Source organism: Anticarsia gemmatalis, chromosome 8 (assembly GCF_050436995.1).
Source record: "Anticarsia gemmatalis isolate Benzon Research Colony breed Stoneville strain chromosome 8, ilAntGemm2 primary, whole genome shotgun sequence".
NCBI lineage: Eukaryota > Metazoa > Arthropoda > Insecta > Lepidoptera > Erebidae > Anticarsia > Anticarsia gemmatalis.
This window is the reverse complement of record NC_134752.1, coordinates 5,460,876-5,485,643: the sequence shown is the minus strand read 5'-3', so window position 1 is coordinate 5,485,643 and position 24,768 is coordinate 5,460,876. Positions and strand designations below refer to the sequence as shown.

Sequence of the window (24,768 nt, the reverse complement as noted above, 5' to 3'; positions counted from 1 at the left end):
TTGTGGTTAAAAATGCAAGGTCAAAGAATTTTTTTTTCATTAAGGTGCTTAGATTTCTGTGTGTTATTAACTTAAGTAGCATAATACACTAGAATGACTTCATTTATTCATGGACTTCAAAGTCGACCGTTTATAATTTGTGTATCAGTAACACAGTAAGTAAAATGGCTCGAGACGTATTTATTCAAGAAATTGCTTAATCTTCGACAATAACGCAAATACCCCTAAAGAAGGATAGTTCAGGGTTTCTATTGGAGAATAAAGAAATTGAAATTCATCGTGTTAAAAAAATTAAAACTTAAAAAATTCCCCGATTTACGCAAAAAAAATGTACAAAAACCTCTATAATTTATTTGTAGAAAACGTGTGTAGTACTGTAAAGCAAGCAAATTATTTTGTAAAAGCTAGTATTGCTTAGGTATAGTTACTGTATTTGTCACATAGCTAGTAACGTTCACCGATCGGTAAACAATTAATGAGTAAACCATATCGCATCCGTAGATGGGTGACCGTTTAGTTGTATTTTTGCTAAGAGTCTTTACGTTATTTGATAAATTATGCATATCTAATAGTGATACCTAAGTCATCTGCTACTGAAAAACCACTTGTAACTATTTTTCAAGTATTTCAACGTATTTTTTTTCGATTTTGTGTCATTGTTGTCGTCATTCAACAATCAGTTATTTTTATCGTTAAGTCACTTTTTTGAAAAAAGTCATAAAGTTCCCTTGAATAGCTAATTTTTAATACATCATTTTCAGCACTATTTATACCTCAGACTCAAGGAAAATCTATTACAGAAATAAAAGAACAATAATATTTTAAATTAATTTATTATTTTTAACTTAATAATAAATAACATAATTAGCCTACAAATATTTACAATATATTACAATAACAGTCATTGGTTCACTTCTTCGACTTTTCTTTGTCATCTTTTTCTGCTTTTGGTTTTTCGGAGTCCTCTTCCCGGGTTGGTAGGGGACCATGCTTCCAGTCGGCGGGGTAGCCGTGAGTCTTGACATCATCCCACCATTGCTGCTCTCCACTCGCGAACAAGACGTAGATAATGTTCGTGAACACCAACACGCCGAGGCACACCCAGAACGCTATACGCCATTGCTTGAGAGTAGACTGGAAAGACGAAGAAAGGTTAAATGATGGAATCTTATGTTGGGAAGATTTGGGATCAAAAGCAGAATTTATTAAGAGATAATCTTTGGGATAAATAAATATATTTGGGAATACAAAAGTCGGTACTTTGCTAAATATTTTAAAAGCTGAATCAGTTCAAATAAAACTAGATCTACTAGAGCTAAATATTGAAGTTTTAGTCCAATGTTTGCTGATCATGCAGACGAAGGAGATAAAATACTTAATCTTTGTTGCTAAGAGTTTCTTTCACACAATATAATCTAAGTGATAATATTCCGATAGAAGATGAATGATGTGGGAAATACGATACGAACAAAAACACACTGTCACTTGACCTTGCGATATACTTAACGATTGCAAATATTGAGCCTTGAGCCCTTTCTGTCTGATTAAGATAATGTTATACCACCGAGAGGGAACAAGGAGATTTAGATATAGAACGATAAGGAAGCCTTAAAGGTTTGATTTTAAAGAGTATTTCTCTTCAAAATTTGATAGTTGATAGAAAAGAGGCTAATTCGCAGACTCAGGGTTATGAAAAACACTACAGTAACTTGAAAGTTATGCAAATATAGGAAGAAAATAAGAATTAAAAAAGAGAACCCTAAAAATATTTCAATATTTTGAACTATCAAGGAAGCATGACACATAAAACTTAATCGATAATGTATGTAAAGAAATTAAACTAACCTCTGGCGTCAGAAGTCCTATTAAATAAGGGGATACGATTCCAGAAATGGCTGCGATTCCGTTGACCATGGCGGTAGTAGTACCGGCGTAGTTTGGCGTGATGTCCAGAGGGTTGATCTTCATACCGCTGTAGTAGGCACCCATGAGGGTCATGGCGAACACGAACCAGAACACGGCGAGTGTGGTATCGCAGCCGGAATAGGAAGCCAAGATGATGCAGATACCAGGACCAGTGGCGGCTGTAGAAGGAAATTAGTTTTATAAAAGCTGTAGACTTGTGTACAAAAACATTAGTTATATGGTGAAAGGCTTGTGACTGGTCGACTCTGCTATGAATAAAATATCTTGCCTTCAGGGTATAAACTGGTTAATTGTTAAACTATTGCTTTGTAAAGAAAAACTAACTGGCTAAAGTTTCACGTAACATAACTTACCAATAGTAGTGTAAATCTTTCTGGCATTCTTAATGTTATGGTAGCCTCTCTTGACGCAGAAGTCGCACAGCAGACCGAAGAAGAACGAAGCGATCCACATGGCGACATAGGGAAGGGCGGAAAGGATGCCGGTAGCCTTAATGTTGAACTTCAAGACATCTGTCATGTACTTAGGCAAGTCTGTCACCATTGTGAAATAGCCCCAATCGTGGCCGATCTGTAGATAAACAAATCAAATCACATGTTGATAAAGTTAACCTTAAGGTTGCTCAATGTGTTTCAAATGAAAAAAGTGATTCCTGTCAAATTTCTACTATCAGAAACACGGTTTACAAGATAAAAGTTACAAATACATGAGATATGTAAACACGAGATATTGACAATGCACGTGTTGTTTACGCATGGCGATATAAAAAACCTGACTATTGATTAAAAACCAGTTTGAACATGTGAAAATTCATGCTCCTGTGCAATGCAAATTATGTTAAGAATTCACAGCTTTCACGGGTTAATTGGGTATATGTGAAAATGGTTGTTATATACAGTAAAAGTAACTAGCACTCTAACTGCACGTTTGGCGCAGTGGTTTAAGCGGTCACCTCGCCGCAACAACCGTAGCGCCGCGTGTGGTGGGTTCGAATCCCACCCAGGACAAATCTTTGTGTGATGAGCACAAGTATTTGTTCTGAGCCTGGATGTCAATTTATCTATATAAGTATGTATTTAGAAGTATATAAGTATGTTTATCAGTTATTTGGTTACCATAGTACAAGCTCTGCTTAGTTTGAAATCAAATGACCGTGTGTGAGTTGTCCAATGATATTATTTATTTATTTATAGCTTATCTGACCAGTAAAATTTTGGCATGGTGGGAATACTGGGTAGATTTTTAATATCTTCCTTTCTGAAGGTAGAACATCAAGATAAAGGTCCTGTGTTTTTTTCGTGAAATATAATCTCGGAAAGTCAAACAAAGACCTACCTCACAATTACTTGGTCAAGAACTTTACCATCGATTCTATGAATTGATATTAAACAAACTTACAAGATCGAACCATGAATAACATCCGCGAACAAAATCAATATCGATATAGTTTTTGTGGTCTTAAGCAAACCTTATCCATGTGTCACAAAAAAAATATTATGTGGATCTCAAGTACTTTGATAACATTTAATTTCTACGAAAAGACTATTCATACTTGAACATTACACTCAGAGGATCGTAACATCTAGTTAAGGAGGTTTAAAGTATAGTGCGTTATCTTGATGTCAGAAAAATGGCGGGATTACTCTAGTAGCGCCCGTATATTTGATAGCATGAAATTCAATCATTGTTACGATGTAACGAAGTTTAAGGGCCAGAATTGGACCTAAATTATTTAAAAAAAAAATTATTACTTTTTTATCTTTTTTTTTACAACAATTGTCGCGTCGTCTGCTGTGTCACGGGGACTTTTACAAACTTGCTTATAGTTTGCTCAGACACTTTTCGTTAATTAGCAATACTATTGCTTAATTAAGCTATCTATGGTTAATATACCATCGTTTTTCAACTTACACCAGCAATAATAAGTGACCACAGCGGCACAGATCGGAGCAACGCCTTCCATGGGATGGGATCCAGAGCCTTCTCCTTAGTATGGATCAACGCGTCAACGTTCTGGTTCAGGAACTTCTTCTCACTGTCTGAGATGTACGGGTGGGTGTTCGGAGTACTGTAGCATAGTAGAGACTAGAAATAAAAAAGAAAAAGTTGGTCAGGAAAGTCTTGGCTATTTCACTGCTCGTAATCTTGGTATTACTTATTATTATCCTATACTATCCTAAGGTAATGTTATCTTAAAACTATGCGTGTACCGTACGGATCGTCTCATTGTATTAATTTCTGTGGCTTCGAAATGCCGATCCAGGGGATACAGTAGCATAGAAATGTATAGAAGGCAACAAATCCTAACGACCCTTAAGCTCCGATTGCGCAGCTTAAATAGTTATTTTAGCGTGTTAAATAAATATCATTATCATTATCAACTGATTTCAATCCATACGTGGAAATACGAAAAATATCCCTAAATACAACATGGCACTAAATCCTTGAAAAAGGACAATCAAAAAGCTATCTAGTACAACAATCCTCCAACTAAAAATTCAATACCATCTTTTTTGCTTTCACGCAACACGTCAAAACAAAATCGAAGTAAAACGTTTTCATGTCGGTGCCATACAAATTTTTGTTCGACCAATGAATTTGTAAGCATCGGACGTGTGTACACAATTTATTTGCAATAGTTACCAATACAGTACAATAAAACTCTACGGTAATGGAAACAAATTGGCAAATTGTATCGAAAAAATATCAACCTACTTCCACAGACTTTAATAGTTACTTCGCAAAAATACACTGTTTATGTATCAATAAAACGCTTTTTTTGTTTGTTTCTGTTGTTTTTTATTGTTTGTAAGGTTTGAAGATAGAAAACAAATGTATCTATTTGATTATTCAAAAATAGGGTAATGTGTCAAGTTAATCAGCTCATTTAAGTAATAAAAATAATTATTTATTTCAACGAGCATTCCTCAGATGATACAAGTGAAGGGGTTTCCTTTTAAGTACGAGAGATTTATAAGAGAACTGAAAAATTAAGGTACGTGACTCATAACGGGACTAGATGTATGGATGTTAATGAGGCAATGGAATTTGGTAAGGATTTATTTTTTCTCTAATTAAAAAGGCGTAATTTCATTATAATTTTTTAGATACGTGAAAATATTGTTACGATTTTTATTCCTAAAAATGAATTACAATACTTCGTATATACTATACTTTCTGTGGAATTACAAGGTCTAATTTAATAAAATCACGGCGGAAATCTTGCGTGTCACGACAACGCGAGCTTTTCCTTACATGCGCTGACAAGCGACTAATGAGTGCGTCACTTACATACGCACGCATCTGTGCAAACCAAACATACTTTATTAGGAAGAACTTACGAACAAAAATGAAGTGAATCAATCATTGTGAAACTCAAATTCAGCTTTGAGTCCATTACTAGTTTTGTACAACATTGCCTTGCCTTAATTATCCAATCCGTAGCTTCATTCTCTAATACCGAATACCGACCTGTCATCGAAAAATTTCGTATGAAAATCTGATCAGTGCCTCTGACGGGCATCGTAGGAACTATTCTGGCAGTACATTCTAAATGTCAAACTTTCGATACTCGATATTACCGACTGTACAGAATCGCATTTGTAGAGAACCAGGATATATTATGTACCTCCTACGGGATTTTTATTTAAGTAAAGGCTATAAATGATAATTTCACCGAGAGTATTTTTATAAATATAAAGTAAATTTATAGATGTACTATGCGAGTTCACAAGAAAAATATCCATAGGTCAATCACCTTTTTATTTTCCCAGCATAAATAAGTGCTAGGTCAAGTACCGACGTCATGTTATTCTAACAATCTACGAATATACCGGCTATTAATAACTTGAAGAGTGAATAAAATAAGTGTCTACATCATCACCACGAAAATTATCATAATGTAAAAAACTCGCTGCTACGTCTCGGTCTGTTCGTGATAACCTCGAAAACTATTGAAGAGATTGTCGGGAAGTTTCTACTAATAGATAGAGGGTTGATTTATGCGAAAGGCTTTACAATGCTTTAATGTACAATCAATTTATGGGAATTGACTTAATATGATGACAATTGCTAATAAGTCGTCAAAAAATACATAATAACTAGCGGACCCGACAGACGTTGTCCTGTCTACACGTCTTTAATTTGAAAATTTTAAACTTTTTTAACTCAAAAAATTTCATCAAAATCGGTTCAGTCGTTTAAGGGAAGTTCAGTGACATACACACTTACAGAAGAATTATATATATAAAGATAAACACCACAATCGGGCTTGATCTCGGGCGAAATAACGACTACCAGGTCCTATAGTAGTATATTATAATGTTTTTGTAACAATTTGAAGTACGGTAACTAAAAAGTGGTAACAAAAAGCTACTTACTAGTGTTTTTATTGCTTTAATATGTATAATTTTGTATGATTCATGCAAATATGTTTTGTTATATCGTATTAATGCCTAGGGCTAAATGTAAATTAGGGTAACTCAGTTGGTAATTTCAATAATGTTTAGCGTATAACAATCTATATTATTATGTTTTGTACTCGTATTAATAGCAGTATAAGTGTAGTGTGTGCGTGTTGGGTTAAGTTACATTGGAAGTAAGGAAAATTCCGACCAGGCTTAAGTCTGCACAGTTTGTAAGGATTAGGTAACTTAAAAAACAATACCGTACGGCGTACAGTAATCTATTAGTTTTATTCATAGTAAAGAAATCAAGCGATATAGAATTCAATAATTTGTAAATTAAATGCTATTTATAATTTTTCGACTTCATTTTAAATGCCTATATTGAGTCAAACATTTTAGAGATCCTTTACGGTAAAAAAATACTACAACAAAAACGGATCGGCACCCGCCAGAACTATTTGCCTACTACTTGCCTATAGGCAATTTACCTAATAAATAAGAAAAACCATAAGTCAACTTACCCATAGGACAAACCAGGTCAGACCGAGTCCTCCAAACATGTAGAACACATTCTCCCAATGTCCGTTGTGCATGATGAGACCAGAGAAGTAAGATCCAGCGATGTTGCCGATCTGTGCACCACCAAACACGATCGCACCGAATCGGGCACGCTCGGCTTTCGGAGCCCATTTCGACAGCATTGCCATAAGCGCTGGCATTGTTGGTCCCTGACAATGGAAATGATGATATTAGTAGGGATTAGATGCTATGAAACCAAACTGAACTGCTTTGGTGGTCTAAGTGGTAGTATATTTGCCTCTTAATTATGAAGGCAGGGTCGATTCTCGGGTCATTTAAAATAACGTAGCTTTTTGTGCTAAATATTGGGTAAGTATATTAACTGCTAGCAGAATTTGATATTCCTGGTATCTGGCTGGGTTTAACACTTTAGTTGCCAACTGCTGGGCAACTAGTCTCTTACCGTAATTAGGAAGAGATTGTGCCTAGAGACAAAAACACTGGTCAACGATATAAGTTTGTATCCAAAAATTTTAACTCGTGGCCTACCTAAGTGCTTCCAAAGATCATGAAATTGTTTTGATTTGTATAAAATCTGATTTTAAAACTGCTCTTCGCGCATTTCCAATTTACGTAAAGATCGTTTATTTATATCCTCGTCAGTAACTACTCCTAACATTTTTTTCCAATTATTCATAGCTACTTAAGATGTACAGTCACGTGCACATCTCAATTGATACTTAAGTCATTAGACGTCGATGTATCACAATAAATCATATTTTATTACAATGATTGCAATCATAAACTCATTGTGAACATGACTCTCGATGTATTTTTGTAACACTTATTGTCACTCATCCGTTGGGATTACCATACAACTTTTAACCTTCGTTCTATATGAAATTAAATACATCCTTCTTAGAACTAATAGGTGTTGAGAGGCTGTTATGTAGTTAGCGGGAAAACTCTCTACTTAAGATGATCATTGGGTAGCAATTAATGAAAAACTATACATAGATAGTAATAAACATATTTGATACTTCAACAGAATAAAAATAAGTTTTTTCTTAGTTAATTTTTTTTCCTTACGTGACGATGTCTTTCATGAGTTTCAAGTGCTCCAAGTACGATGATATATGTAAATACGTAATGTTTGAACAACAATATCAAATTGTATGAAAGTATTTAGTGGCTCTAATATGGAATCGAAAAACTAAGCAAATTTTCAACGCAAAGGCGATTGTGACAGTACTTTCAGTCAAAACGTGCAAATAATACATGTAGTTTGCGTAGTACATACTTAATAACTAATGTATATTCTGTTCTTAGGGTTCTGTATTCCCTTTGTATAGTATCACTTCCCTACGAAGAAAGAAGTCAAAATTGTAAGTAGGTACCGAAAAATCATTCTTACCTCCCCAAATCCTTCGATGACTCTCAACACGAACAAAGCATAAGCACCTCCAAGCTTCACAGTGATTGGTGTGATGAAGGTGCATATCGCTGTGGACAGTAGACCACCGCCGAGCACCCACTTGCCGCCGAATCTCTCAGCAAGCATGCCGCCGGGCACGTGGGTTAACACATAGCCGTAGTAGAAAGCGCCAAGGATTAATCCTTGGGTTGCCTCGCTCCATTCGAATAATGTGGTCTGTGGACAAAGAGTAAGTTATAGTTGGATAGTACGAAAAAACAAATAAAATTATTGTCTGCCTCCCTGGTGCAGTGGTTCGGGTTACGCCGCTACCATCGAAGGGAGATCGTGGGTTTGATTCCCACACGGAACATTATTTTGAGCGATTTACAAATAATTAAGTCTGGTTAGCTTTGTGTTCATAGTTTGTAAAATATCCACGCGACAAGCATCCGATGCTGTAAGAAATTTGCATCATAAAAATGATTGTTAGGTTTCTTAATTATACTAGGTTATAGGTAACTAGTATTGTTTTTGTTATATTTGTCATAAAATGTTCCATTCTCCGAAACTACTTTACAAACAATGATAACGTTCACGTGTTTAGGTTTTTACCTATTCATCTTTTCACCACAAAACGCAAAATTTAGTTGAAAACCCAATTATAAAGGCATGAGTACAATGATTGGAAATTTTCTACAACGTCATTTTATTAGGTATAAATTCTTTATGTTTATTACTTTTACCCTTACTAAGACTTAGGCATCCCAAGGCTTTGTGTTTTTCCTACAATCTGAGAAGTAGGCAGTATTAAATATCCTTTCCTTCCTACAATAACTGTTTATGTTGTTGCTTCGTGGGTAAATTATTTAACAAATTATCCACTTGAATCATTTACCTTATTCATTTATTAACTACGTCATTGTGTTTATTGATCATCTTGTTTTATTCCTTAAACATTTCCGTTATTAAAAACTACTAACTGTTTTTAAAAACTAAGGAATACTTATATCAAGATTATTTCTACTCTGGAATTTAAACTTGTCATTGCCTATAATCTTATTAAGGTTGACATAATGTTATAGAATGCAATTTAGTTCTTTGATCTCTGCCTACCCTATGTGGAAAAAGCGTGATACTATGTTTGTATAATAAGAGTTTTTTGATCATAAGTCAAAACTAGATCACTGTCGTAAATAAAAAATACATCGAAATATCCCACTCTCATAGTTACGATGTTACATATTTCCTATTTGGAGCATCAATCCTCTCATACTCTACCAAGTACGTTTCAGATCTACGGCGAGCTGTGAATGCTCTGATCGTGTAACAGTTCACGCTTCGTCAACGCTGAACTAAGCGCTGGCGGTTTTTTTGCCGAGCACAAAGGGACGCGTAGTGCAAACTACGTTTCCCTCTAAGCCGGTATAATCGATACCCGGGATTTTGTATTTTGATTTGTGATTTGATATTTGCTACATTTCGTTCATCGCCTCTTTTAAAAGTCAAGATAGCTTAATCATCTATCTAGGAATTTAATGTAAATAAATTTTGCTAGTGATAAATGTTTAAAGTAAATAAACTTTGAAAACGTAATATAAACTTAGTAAACAACTATAACAACTGCCGGTTGCCCATCTATTCTTCCAGATCCCAAGATAGTATAAAATTTGCCTATACCGCACTCAAGGACTCAAAACAAATCACGAAAGCAATATGGCACAGAATTTTGATGTATCGCCTATTTAAAATGACCAACGAACTCATAGAAAACCTCAATCAAAACGCGTCATGAATTACAACTCTAGCGATCCGGAACCATTCGTCGATAACAATTTCCTCAAAACCGATTCAAATAAACATTCAAAAACAAACACGATGTCTTAACAGTTCTCGTGATAAAAATATATCACTTCCTACTCGTTACCTCATTACTTCGCAAATAATAATAAGCTTGGTTTAAATAAGACTAACAAAAGTAAACTCAATTATATGATATACGTGATTTCATTTGTCATATCGGACAAAATGGTTTTTTCGTCATCTGTTTTTATGTTCACATCTGTGTTACACCATAATTTACAATCGTTTGACAAGCGTGCAAAAATTATGCAGCGGACCATTCGCAACAAACAATCACCCAATCTCACTATACAGTCGGCATCAAAAATGACACATTTTCAAGCGTAAATTTTTTGTATATAATTATCATTTTAATTGTTACTATTGATCATAAAACAATGTTCAGGGATTGTTAAATTACTTTAGAGTTTATGTACAATAGTAATTTTACAATTTTTATTGATAAACATGCGTCAAATATGTGACAGTGTACTCTTATTATTGCCGCTAACTGTACAGAGATATTACTTCGTAAGAAACTTAACAAAGGCTATTTAAAATAAATTTCATAGAGATGGTTACGGCAATGTACTGATAGGCTGAAGTTTCGATATAGTAATGACAAAAACCTAGCAGTTTTTGCGACCGTTTTTGTAAGACAAAGAAAACCGTATCAAATTATTTAATTGGTGTCATAAAAAGTTTACGAGTAACGTAATGGACAGACATAAAGGCCTGAAAAATACTACTTCAGACAGCTTGGAATTGGATATTTCTTAATAAAATTAAATCCACATACGTGCTACTTAGTTGAAATTACAGTGGGCAGACGACGGTTAAGAAACTGACAACTGGGTAAATAGATTCTCTAATGGCAATATTGCAACAGGAATGCCAGCGTAGGATGCCCTTACATTAAAACTATATATTATTGTGGATATTACGAGTATTATGTAGTTGGTATCATGCGGTAATAACTCTGTCTGTCTACATATCTGTTTTACTCTATCAACTATGAGTAAATAACTATCTTGATGGAGCTGAGCATAGTAATTTAATGGTTAGTATGTTTAACTCCCAAATTCGATTTTAGTTCAGCTCAAAGCAAATGTAAATAAATAATTCCACGCAGACGAATACGCCAGCAAAATCATACAATATAGTAACCATTGTGACTGTCATTCAATAGTCACTCGGCAACATCGTACATTATTTACGTGAAACGTCGATTGAAGGATTGGTTTTGGTGTTGACGTTACATATGACGCCTTGCGGTATCGGATTATTCGCACACGTACACATAAATACGTAATTCCACGTGAGATAAAGTCATTCGTCAATACCACTTAAATATCTGCAGTACGAGTACCTCCCTAGGACTCTGTCAAGAGACCGTATTGACACAGTATTAAGATAAAATATCATTGTGTTTATGTCAGTTCTTCATACTGCAAATAATCTTAAGCCGGCAGATATTTCTCAGTAATCTTTTTGATTGTCTTACGGCTGGTTCAATGTCTGTGACCAGTCGTAAACTTTACCTCGTATTTTATTCATTAAACAGGTCTTACTTTTACAATCTATCGCTTTTTTCTTGTAATTGAATAAAAGAAAAAAATGTCTCAACAAAAACTGTTGAATCGTTTCGAAATATCTGAAAAAGCGAGTGTTTACTTAATTTTTTAGGTAAAACGAATTGAGTTTGAATAGGGAGACTAACAAAAGTTTAAATTGTTAGGAGTGATGTCAAAACGTTGAAAATGGCAGGTGGCACTTTTATTTAATTTATTTCACGAGTACTTTAGAACTGCATATAATTTTATCGCCTTCACTTAATAAGTTCAATGCTCTCTCTCTTCCATGCTATGAATTCCATCAAATAATGAATATGTAATTATTTCCACTACAAATCTCTTCGCATGAAACGAAATCTGTACCCCAAAAATTGCCTTCTTTAGAAAATATCCTATCAACGTAACTGTAAGTGATAAAAGCTAGAAGAGACTACAGAATAAGAGAAATAGCACGCTGCCCCATCAACATAAGGTTTCTGAAGGAAATGACCTCTGTCTCTTCAGACCAGTGTTCGATAACTTAACGGTTTCCGAAATGAATGACCTCTAATACTTTAACCCGGACGTTAATAGACTTAAACGTATTGTTTAACAGTTAACAATAGAAGGTTACGATAGTCCTAAGTTCAAAGTAAAATATATTTTTGAAAGCCCAAAAAATGTCTACAAAGTTTCCAATACGGTTTCATAAGAACGAATAAAAAAAATGAAGAATCTTTCTTTTATATTTTCAACATTTTGGATCCCGATTTTTAAATATTCTCTTTCATTAACCGTAGTAACTAAGTCTTTCTAAACATTATTTACATCAAAGTGAAAAGTTGCAAGTAAATAACGTAATTAAGTCTATACTATAAATACAAGACGTAAGAGCTACGAACTCCAGTAGCATAACGTTATCTGTTAAAACAATTGTGCAACTCTTCAAAATAAATAAGGTAAATCTCAGGAAACAATGTGCTCGACTATATTATTTACATCGTTTGTATTCATACTTTTATACATTTGGAAATACAAAAAAAAATACAGTCTGTTTATTTAAGCCATGTTGGTTCTGAATTACTGTTGGTTGATTACAAACATGTATAACACTTGTTTATTTACTTTATATAAAAAGATGTAACGCACATATATACTAACTAGCTGACCCGCGCAACTTCGCTTGCGTCACATAAGAGAGCATGGATCAGAATTTTCCACGTTTTTGTAACACTTTTTTACTGTTGCTCTGCTCCTTTTGATCGTAGCGTGATGACATTAAATATGTTTTTTTTTTCACGAAAAGTATTCTTAAAATTATCTATATCTCTTAATATAACGAAGTCGCGCTAAGGCATATTCGCCATTAAAACAGTTGCCATGACAACGGAATTTTGTTAACTCAATGTCATTATAATATGATTATTCGCGACTTCGTTCGCCACCTGAATTTTCCCGGGAAATGCGTCATTTTCCCGGGGTAAAAAGTAGCCTATGTCCTTTCTCGGGTATCAAAATATCTCCATACCAAATTTCATGAAAATGGTTCAGTAGTTTAGGCGTGATTGAGTAGCAGACAGACAGACAGACAGACAGACAGACAGAGTTACTTTCGCATTTATAATATTAGTATGGATAATATCTCGCCTGTCATTCCCGAAGATTCAGCCAGATGTGTATGATATTGCCATCAATAATGTTAGTTTTGAGAAATAGGTGGCGAACCTAATGCCATATTATACAAGGTACGTTACTAAACTTAATTTTATTTCGTTATTGTAATCAAAGTGATACTCAATAATTATAATTAGTAATAGTAGTGGCACTTTTTTATCCATCTACTATCAATTTATCTAAATACATTGTAATATTATCTTAAGGACCTTTCCGAAAAATATCACGTCAGGTAGGTCCTGGAACTATTATATAATTACAAAAATGAGGACAAATCCTTCTTTTGCACTATCTTTTAATAAAATACCGTCATAAAGTTAAATAAAATCCACTTTAAACGAGTTCTGGTAAATTAAATAGACGCGACCGGCCACGGCTTGTCTTGGTTAGAAAATTTTTAACTACCTATAGAGGTACAATGCTGAATATTACATATCAGAAATTTGTTATTAATTCAAATATTAGCCCATTAGTAACAGTGTTCAATAAAAAAAATTGTGGATTATAAATTCGTATTCTAATTAATTGGATACTATATCTCATACTGCAGCATCTGTCTAGTAATTTATAAACTAATTTAAATAAATAAGAAATAGTTGTCACTTTATGAGCCTAACAACTAATAACTAATAAATTATTCAGTCTATTTGATAGCAAAAAAGTAGAAATACTATTTCTAATTTAACGTTTTATCTATAATTGTTTTTTACTAAGTTAAAATTATTTAAGTAAGTCGTTGAAATATCCTTAATCGAAGGCCGCCGGTAAGTGGAGTCCTATCATATGTGAGATTTCTATTGTGGACCAAAGATTATTAACAATTGTTATTTAAACTCACTCTCAAACTTGCGACAATATTATCGATAACCATTTTATTTAATCATTCAAAAGAGCGACTGCATATTTCGTTCAAAACATTACAAGGTATAAATGCTCTAAAGAGAATGACAGCTGTTTAACTTTAATTATCGTAAACAAGTAACAGACTTGCAGTTGACTGGCAAAGAAATTGTTAATACTTCTTAATACTTTAAAAGAGCTGATTTGTACGATTGTATTAAACCAAATACTTGATTTAACAGCGTATTACAACACTTCTTAGTTCGCAAATTTATAGCTGTACATTCTAATCACTGACCAACACTTAACCGTTAAATTATAATCTTTTATATTTATTTGAGATGGATAGCAGACTAATATATTTATATTAGACTAATATATAGACTAATATATTTATATAATTTAATTCAATTCAAATATAATTATTTGTTACTTACATCATCACTATTTGCTCTGAGAAAGATACTCCGAGCATCGGTCTCATTGGCTATAAGACTTTGATCAGGACAAGCCAATGGGTCGAAGTGAGCGTCTCCTTCGACGGCCACATTCTTCTTAACCATCTGAGTGATGGCCAGGTTCAAGCAGACTCGCATAGTATACGCATTGGCCACGGCTAGCAAAGCCATGATCGCCAATACATACCTTTGCGGTATTATGAATACTGGAAAAGAAAATTACGTGTTAATTGGTTACGAACATATAGAAAGATTAAGTGTTGTATAGATACATTAAGCGTCGGGAAATTATGACCAGCCCCCAAATACTGGCCTACTTATTGGTATATTGTCAAAATACTAGATAATTTTATTACATTACATTAGTTATTTGATATAAGGTTCGAATGAAAATTACATTTGGAAGTCAAAAAATGTATTAATAATAACAAGTTCGGTTTGTAAAAGGCAAACATTTTATTGTGCAACGTTATCAAACATTATTGTGCACATATTTAGCCTTTTAAATTAGAAATAAATTAGAATGAATGCGTAGAATGCATTGTTAAGTTACTATTACTATATCACAAGTAATAACTAGGCCAATAATCACGCTCATAATATTTTATAGCTTTCGTTATTAATCCAATTATTTAATTCTTACATTTTATTCACAAAATATTTATAAAACCACACGCACGTGCCACTGTTGTTTCGTACGATAAAAACATTTTAATTAATTCAATTAATTTAAATTCAATGAATACTACCAAAACATTGCGTGGCAATGAAAAAATAAACAAAAACAATTACTAAACTAAATTTAATATAAAGAAAGAGTCACTTTACTTACATTTCGACAACACCAGTCTCCATCCCGTCAACATTTTGATTTACCTTAAAACAAAACAAAAGTTAACACTAAAAAATACTGGTACATTTATTCACAACACTTGTTCGTTCGTATATAGTACATAGGAGCTAGGCGACACGACTATTTGGTTCAGAGGCTAATCAGGAAAAAGTGTTGCGATGCCTGGGTACGGAGTTTTCATTGAAATGACACTACCGGATTACGCCGAGGCCACTTGTCACCTTCTTCAATTAAAAAATACTTAGGTTCAACGTATTATCGTACTGAAGGAAAATCTTCGCCTAATATTGTGTATAAGGATATGGTGGTTATGAAATATGATTGTTCTCAAGGAGCTCCACTGCTACTGAGGAAGCAATATTGTAGGAAACAGTGGGGTCACGCGTAATTACATTTTCACTTGGTGTGAAAAAATAAATTGCTTGAAAGAAACCTATGACCTTTTCCGTGTAAATGTTTCTTTTAATTTATTAGATTAAATGAACTGGATAAGGCATTTGTAGGCCTTACGCTAGTAAGTAATTAGAGCGTTATAAATATTCATACAATTTACTGTTAAAACTCGTGTGCGATAACAATAGGTAAAGATATTTTATTTTTTTATATTGAAATACTGATTAAAGATTTGAAGGCAATACAATAACGAATAACTTAAGGCATAAACGACGTTTTAACTGTCAATGAGCGATATAATAATGCTCAAGAAACGAGGAAAACGGACAACATTATCAATAAATTGTTATTAAAATGATATAAAAAATCATACCTGCCTATTACTTCAAAATATGAGGCCTTTACAAAATATTTTTTGTAAATGATAAATCAATTATCCATCATAAAACAAATATTATTTAAATCCCAAAGGTTGCACTCTCCATTACAAGGACACGACACGAAATCGCATAGTTTTTTGTAAATAATACCTAAATTATAATACTTTACTTCTAACAGACCATAAAATATTTGATCAAACACAGATATTAAAATAAAAAAATTAATATTGCTATTTCTACATAAGTAGAACAAGTTATATTTCCTGTCATAAAATAATCACGAAATTCCATGCTTTTAATCGTTTATGGTAATTAGTTAAAATTGCCGCGTGATTAAGGCAATGACCTGCAGTTTGATGCAAAAAAAATCTTTTTAAAACAAGTACTAAATATCCTTTTCATGGCCAATAAAATAGTTGATAACTTACTTGACTTTTTTACACGTTAACCGAACTAAATTCTTCACGATGTTATTCACTAAACTTTATTTCAGATAAAACATTCTAACTCAAAAAATTAAATGACTTTCAGTATTAATAAAAAAATCTTAAATACAGAAAAATAAACTAAAAAAAATCAAAATTAAATTACTCAAAAATATTTATTTTACTGTAAACACTGAAACCGTAATTTTCTTACTGAAGTATCAACACTACAACAACAAACTACAAGTACTGCGACAATTTCAAATAAACTTCGACAAAAACAGTGCAATTTTCGTGCATTATTTCAAGGTGTTATTCAAACATATTTGACACAAAACGATATTATAATGGGCGCTCACAATGTGACTGATCAATAAATTGAACGTATTAAAGCAATAGTGTGTAAAGTGAATGCCTGAACGATTGTGGTCATTATAACATTTAGCTCTTTGTATGAACTCAGACTTGATTGCAAATAAGTGGTCTACTTATAATAAACTAAGAGTCACGAGCAAGAGGCTCGTGACTCTGTCCGCGTTATAAAATTCTCAGCGTAAAAAGTATCCTTTTGTTAATTTAGATTATAAACTGACCGTTTACCAAATTTCATTAAAATCCGTTAAACAGTTTTGACACAAATATTCACATACATAAAATATCCTCACAATTTTTCGCATTTAATATTAGCACGATAAAATAAAACGATGTTTTTAATATGCACCTTCTATTAGTCGAAGAAACAGAAAATATGCATGTAAAATGATAAGTTAATAACGTGCCCATCTCAATTGCCGCTAACAGTAGATATCTTTGTATCTCTATATAAGCCCAATATCCCAACATCTTTAAACTGGGCATGATTTAACCGTCAGATTATCATTAACCTTCTAAAGTGGTAAAAGTACTATGGAGAATAAATCAGTAAGTCCAAATAAAATTATGCTCAATTGTTAAAAAAAAAGTAGTGATGGCTTATTGTCTTATAAATAGATTGGAGACAAGATTTATGAGTGGTTTATTGAAAACGCAACCACAATTGTCGTCATAAATATTTACATTTTGTATAAAACAATGCCTTGGTAATTTGCAACGTATTTTCATAAACGTCAGCATATCCAAAGGATTTAATTTGTGTACATATGTCCTTTGAGTCAAGTTTAATTCTTTAAATGAGGAGAGCTACCTACATGATTGTAACGATTGTTAATGATTATTATTCAAGTATAGTAATATAATTTTAATATCAGTCGTTATGTCTTAAGTACAAACTATACATTGATTTATTTACCGATTAATTTAAATAGACGAAACGGTAGCTAAGATCAATTGGTCTGAATGTAAATTGCAAGTGGATTATTATTCACACATTTATGCATTAAATTTATTACTATTTATGAACATTTTATTGCTTTCTACTGCATTTTGGCATAATGATTGACGTACTATATTATAGCCCGGCATAAAATTGGCTAGATACTAACAATTTTTAGCAAAATGCGACCGTACTCTTTAGTTAAATATTAACAATACTTACAATAATAATAGCCGTAGACGTAGCCGTAGGGAGTTACAAAAGATTGATCAATATCTATTAACGATTTTAAACTGTCGCGACTTGTACACATAATATTATAATGTAACGGGTCTTAATCACGATTGAAAATTAAAAGTTAGAATATCTATTATTTCACCTTTTCTACATTCTTATTTAAGGCGAAATTAATATTATTTAGTTATCCAATAAAAAATATACGCAATATTGTTTTAACTCAATTAAACCTTACTCGAAATCCGCTGATTCATTATTACAGTGTGTTAATCTAATGTTATAATTTAATTTTAAAATCCTATAAAATTACTACGAATCCTGTTCTATTAATCTGTCATTATATTTTTTGATAATCATTGTTTACTTATTGAAACGATGCAGATTTTTTTATATTACTTTCGCATAATTGTTATAATAATGTATTTAAGTTTGTTAACAAAATCATTCTGTTGTTTTCTTTGAGGTCTTTAATTAGCTTTTTTTATAAGTCTTACATACATACATATATTAAATTACGTCATTTTTCCTTAGGGGTATGCAGAGACCAGATAAATAAATTATAAGGCTTAATATAGTAAAATTATTGCCTGAGAAATGCCTAGAAACGTTTGAAAACGAACTGATGATATATGATACTATTTCTATTCCCGCTCGCTTGTAGCAGTTCTCATTAAATTTCACGCAAAGCAGCTTTGCTCTGCGTACCTCAACATTTAATGTTTTGCATTAAACATCGTCCTTTGTACCAAAACATGTGTGCAAATACATTTATGACGATAAACTTGTATAATATTCTGAGAATCACGCGTCTATTCATCAATTCTAATGAATATATTAATTCTTAATAAATTTAAACATATATTTAACTAAATTATAACAATTGTTTTATATATAATGTGACAATGAGAAATATACAATACAAATTAATAAATATTAATTCAAAATTTCGACTCGAATAATACGGATACGAAAACAGAAAATAACGTTATATTTGCGCTAGCTTCAGTCTGTGACTTCCCGATAAAAAGATTTCCCGAAATAATATGAATAGTTTGTGTAAATTCCGGATATACCCTGTCTGTGTACCTAATTTCATCAAAATTTGCTGAGTAGTTTTACCATGAAAAAGTAGCTAACGGCAATCCAAGCCCCAAAACTCTCATTGTACTAAAATATTGGTTTGTAGTATATTTGCTTTGCTATCATTACTTAAATTTTAAGAAAAGAGTTCATACTAGTACATTCATATATCTACTTAATGCGCCAAGCCCAAATGACACAGGAAAAGGGCAGGACAACGACGAATTACCGCAAACAATAAGTGTTTATTCAGCTTTTGATAATATTTTGTAAGGTTATTGATAAAGAGTATTTGTATTTCCTATCACTATTTGTCTAACATTGACGAACCTCTTTTTCATAATTCACCATAACAAAAAAGCAAAACTAACGTTGTAATGTAAATAAATAATAATTTGAAAGTCTAAACCTTTGTGACGTCAAGACCCTGATTTTGTTGTCAAAAATAGTAACATTTAACACTACTTGGAGAAAAAGTATATTTCGCTCTTTTAGTATGTATTGGTCGTGTAATAAATAGAATGTAATTCAGTATTTTATCTATACTAATATTATAAAGCTGAAGAGTTTGTTTGATTGTTTGTCTGTTTGTTTGTTTGTTTGTTTGTTTGAACGCGCTAATCTCAGGAACTACGGATCCGATTTGAAAAATTCTTTCAGTACTAGACTAGGAGCGGAGTAGCAACGAGAAATGTTACAAAAATGGAGAAAATTATGACGCATTCTCTCTTATGGGACGCAAGCGAAGTTGCGCGGGTCAGCTAGTTGTTAAATATACCGATGGGTTAGGCTTCAAACGACCGGCGTATCGATAACCCATGATCATAAATTATGATTTAAACTCGCCAGTTTATAAACAAATCCAAAAATTGTATTTATTCATCGTATGGACAGTGGTCAACACAAAAGTTGTTCTAACCGCGCGAAAGCCTTTAACACAGCATAATGACTGTTATCCTAATTAACAACGACCCGAACTGACTGTTACTTACATAGTACAGAGATGCCCTGCTCAAATACCATTCTGTTTTCACCCATCAATAAAAGGTCCGCGTTAAGTTTGCTTAAACCATTGTTCGATTAGTCATTAAGTGGTGAGTGCAAGTACTCATAAGCGCCTCATAATTGTATTGAACAAAACATTTACAATTTAGCACATTATATTTCACTACAAAAACAGTTGAGACTTACAAGGAGTGTAGTGATAGTTGAATGGAAAATAATATTATGAATCTTTCACTTCATTGTTTTGAAATTAAAACATACACAGAAGCTAAAGGCACGAGCCTTGTAGGATATATTAATAATAATATTTAAAGTGGTCACTTTGTTTTGCTTCAAGTATTTGTAATAAAACCATTGATATCAATGCCATTACGTTAGAAGGATTAATCAGAAGCTTACTATAACTACTTGATAATGTTGTAACAGAACTTGTGCGTGTAATAATCACCAATACTACATACTTTAAAATGTTATTATAGTCTATTCGACGTGTCTGTCTGTCTGATTGCGCTTAACTCAAATCTATTCAATAGTTAACGATTTTTATTAATAGACAGAGAAATTCCCGAAGAAGGTTTTCATGTAATAGTTTGTAGTTACGGTAATACCGTGAAAAATATAGATCGAATCATCTATGAATGCATAATTTATGAGATTTTCTGTTGTTTTGTAGCTATAAATTAAGAAATTTGAAATTGAAATAAAAATAATAACATAATCTATGAAACAATACCTTTTTTATTTTTATATTTATAAGCAAACGATTTTTAAGAACAATGTATTTTTTTTATATGGAAGAATCATCAGTCACCCTTTTCGCCCATATAGTAAGTGCCCGGATAATTCGGTCATCAGTTCATCGTTTTACAGTTATCACCGAGTGCCATCGTCTACATAATTACTTAATCATTAGTTTCAGTATAATAGCTTGTTATTTTTAGATGTAAAAAGGCATAACAAATACAAATTTAAAGCAGTTAATTACGTCCCAAAAATGCAAATCGTAATTTTTCAAAACAATGTCTCCGCATTGTTTTCAAAATTACTAATTATCGTTGAAATTATAACGATACAAATGTAAATTTTAATTTTCCGTACGCAACTATTATATCACGAAATACTTATGATGTAAGTGAGGTAACTCATAAATATTAATATAAGATTACTTGAATAGTTTTTAGAGCAAACATTTTATTTAGACAATTTTCCTTAGACGTATCTTATCACTTCTACTTTTCCTAAATATTAGCCTTGACTTAGATATTATCAATATTGATCTTTTATGCGAATTCTTCGAATGTTTAGTAACTAAGGGCTTGATGGGTCTGAATTTTGATGACTGACTAACTCCCGGTTTCTGAGGTACAATTTAACGGTAGTTTATCTATTCAATAGTGTCAAAACTCATATAAAACAAAACACTAAATGTACCTCAGAAACCGGGGGTAAGAAGTGCCAGATAGCATATCTAACATGAGGGCCAGTTACATAGCTTATGGATAGTTCTCAGACATAATAGCCGATAGATAAATTGACAGTAAATTAATGAAAATTACTATCATAATTCTGATTGTTAGACTAACCGATTATCCAGAGAGAAAACGACCGATAATGAAAGGTAATGTTTATAAAGATCTGTCTGATACTACGCAATTTACCTATTTACAAAAAAAAACCTTACACGACAACGGAATCCTCAATCAAATGAACACACCTACTTTTTTATCAAAAGGTAAGTTACTTAGAATATTCGGCTATTATGGATCATAATTATGTTTTGAAATCAAGCCAGAAAAGGAATTCACACCCTTAAAAATAATAATATATATTATTATGAAGCACAAATCTTTATTTATTGATTTAAAAAGGTAATTAAGATAGACTCGTAAAATGATACGTCGCGCGTACCAACAATCTACAATAATATTTAAATCAACGACATTATTTTGTGTTACATTGTCACAAGTCACTGTCAACCAATCAAATGTTATAGCTTCCGTTCATAAACATCTTCTGTAGATATTGTAAATAGATAGAGAATTAATACCCCACCTGATACAATATAGCAATCATTTTGTCACGTTTTGAAATAAAATAAAGGTTTGAGAAGTACCTACTGTTACCAAAAGTAATAAGAAGAAATAAAGTAAGAAATTATCACAATCAAATAACTATAAATTTTTTACCCAGAACTGGCACGAAACTAGCTGTAACAATATTACCCAAAGATTTACCCTTTAACAATGTAAACTAGCTACAGTAAGTGTTTTTTTTTAAATACATAACCTTGACTATTATTGCGGATTATGGAAAGTTAAAACAAAACTCACATTGATTTAATTATTTCAAATTAATGAGACTGTATTTGATAAAATCACTATTCAGGCTTAGCAGCATACACGAAGGCAAGGTTTTTAACTTTATAAAATAAATTGTATGAATAATTATAAACACCGGAAAACTGCCTAAAACATTAAACTCCAAAACATTTAGAAACTTAACATACATTTAAGGTATCATCTAACACTTTTAAAAAAAATAATAATATATAAAATTGTATACTTACTTGTAATATTAAACACTCAAGTTAAAAACCATAAGCGTCGAGGATGTCACAGTCTGAGATATGCCAATGTACTGGCGTATCCATCGAGAGCACTACTACGTTGTTTTCATACCAGCTTCTGAACAACGATTATCATTATGATTGACGTTATCACAACTCAGTCTGCCTTTTAACCACCCGATCGTGTGAGTTTGTTTGTATATAGATTATTTATATTATTAAAAGGAATTACAATTTTATTGCATAATGAGGGAGCTTAGCTACTGCGTGTTGATGGTGTTAAATAAACGGAAAAACGTGCCAGTGCCCGTTTAAAAATTGATTGAAAACCAATCGCTTGACTATACTTATAATTCCATAAAAGAAAATGTGCTATAAGAGTCCTTTTTTGCTTTGAAATCACCAAGCCAAAAAGTTAGAAAAAACAAAAAATATATTTTGAGTAATTTTTTGATCTCACGATTTTTCGAGTTATTCCGGTCTGATCCCCCAAACCGATCCACTACCAATTAATATTATTTTTTAATTCCTATCCGATCCACTTTCAACTTTACCATTCCGGTCTGATCCCCTTCCTATATTTAATGGATAAGTACAGTCAATAAAAAACAGATGTTATTCACTACTTTATAAAAAAAAATTGTAAAGAGAAGTTCAAAGGTTTTTGGATATAAACGTTTGTTAGTCGATTACTGTTGGGTTATTTTAAGAGACGCTGATCAAAATCAGTTTAAAAAAAGAGAGTGAAGGAAAACATCGTGAGGAAACCTTGCATGCCTAAAATTTGTTTAACACATTTATAGAGGGCATGCAACGTCCCCTAACCTGTACTCGGCCAGCGTGGTGGACTCAAGACCTAACCCCTCCCCTCGTTTCGGAGGAGACCCTTGCCCTGCAGTGGGACAGGAATTGGTAAAAAAAAATAAAAAAAAATAAAAAGGATTCAAATGTTGAGCTAGCCAAAGAAATTAATAAATCTAAATAGACTGCATGTTCCTGAAATACTAAGATAGATTTGGAGATTTCTGGGTCAAAATATATAGAGATGAGATTAATAAAAAAATATATATGAGGAGTAACAGATCAAAGTGTATTAACTCCAGTCACCCCAAAAAAAATTGTACAGAACGTATTTTTTATCTGTTCCGAAACTTGTAACCCATGTCAAATTATGACGCATCAAACTGTATTACTTTCTATTTAAAAAAAGAATCAAATGTATACATCGTTTCAAACTATATTATATCCAGGTTATATATAAAATTTTTATGAATTATGCCTTTATCTCAAAAGTTAGATTGATGGAGTTAATACACATTGATCTGTTACTCCTCATATATTAATTCTATAACATAATCTAATAGAACCTGTATACAGGGTGTAAATGACAGCTAACCGAAAACTTTACTGGTAAGTTTGTGACACTGTATGCGCGAAATTTACTCCAACGATATTTCTCGGAAATGATTGGTTCCCGAGTTAGTCATTTTTGAGCGTTCAATGTATAGTGAACAACGCGATGTATCTCCGCGCATGCCTACGAGATTTCTGGCGGCGGCGGCGCGCTGAGCGACGACATGTCGCGACGCGTCGTAGGTACATACGCGTACCACCACGTCTATGCGCTCACTAGTATGCAACGCTATCATTAGATAACAATCTTATGTATCGTTTATGGTATCGTAAGTAGGCCCGTATGTTACAATAGCTCATAGTAAAATTGTAAGTAGGTAGGTACCTACTTGGCTTACGTGAAATCAAACAATAATAGCAAAACGTAACCAATAATAAGGAAGCGCTAAAACAAATTGTTATCAATGTCTATCAACACGCAAATACCTGGTGTATGGCGAGAAAAAATAACCACGAAGGCTGAGGTGGGAGC

The 24,768-nt window shown here is 32.7% G+C and overlaps 1 protein-coding gene across 1 annotated transcript; it reads right to left on the bottom strand.

The window, feature by feature from the left end:
- Positions 1-817: 817 nt before the first annotated feature.
- LOC142974777 (putative inorganic phosphate cotransporter) lies at positions 818-23,018 on the bottom strand. The gene is made up of 9 exons (XM_076117291.1): positions 22,884-23,018; positions 15,465-15,508; positions 14,612-14,838; positions 8,266-8,502; positions 6,854-7,060; positions 3,838-4,011; positions 2,280-2,496; positions 1,846-2,084; positions 818-1,134 (listed from the first exon to the last, which is right to left on the bottom strand). The coding sequence occupies exons 2-9, from the start codon at positions 15,496-15,498 to the stop codon at positions 910-912; spliced, it is 1,560 nt and encodes a 519-aa protein (XP_075973406.1). The 5' UTR covers positions 15,499-15,508; positions 22,884-23,018; the 3' UTR covers positions 818-909.
- Between the last annotated feature and the right edge of the window lie 1,750 nt (positions 23,019-24,768).

Excerpts from the sequence above, each read along its gene's own strand:
- LOC142974777 (XM_076117291.1), bottom strand. The coding sequence starts at position 15,498 with ATGTTGACGGGATGGAGACTGGTGTTGTCGAAAT. Across the intron at positions 14,839-15,464 it reads GAGACTGGTGTTGTCGAAAT|TATTCATAATACCGCAAAGG; the intron begins GTAAGTAAAGTG and ends TTTCTTTTCCAG. Across the intron at positions 2,497-3,837 it reads GGTCACTTATTATTGCTGGT|ATCGGCCACGATTGGGGCTA; the intron begins GTAAGTTGAAAA and ends GTTTATCTACAG.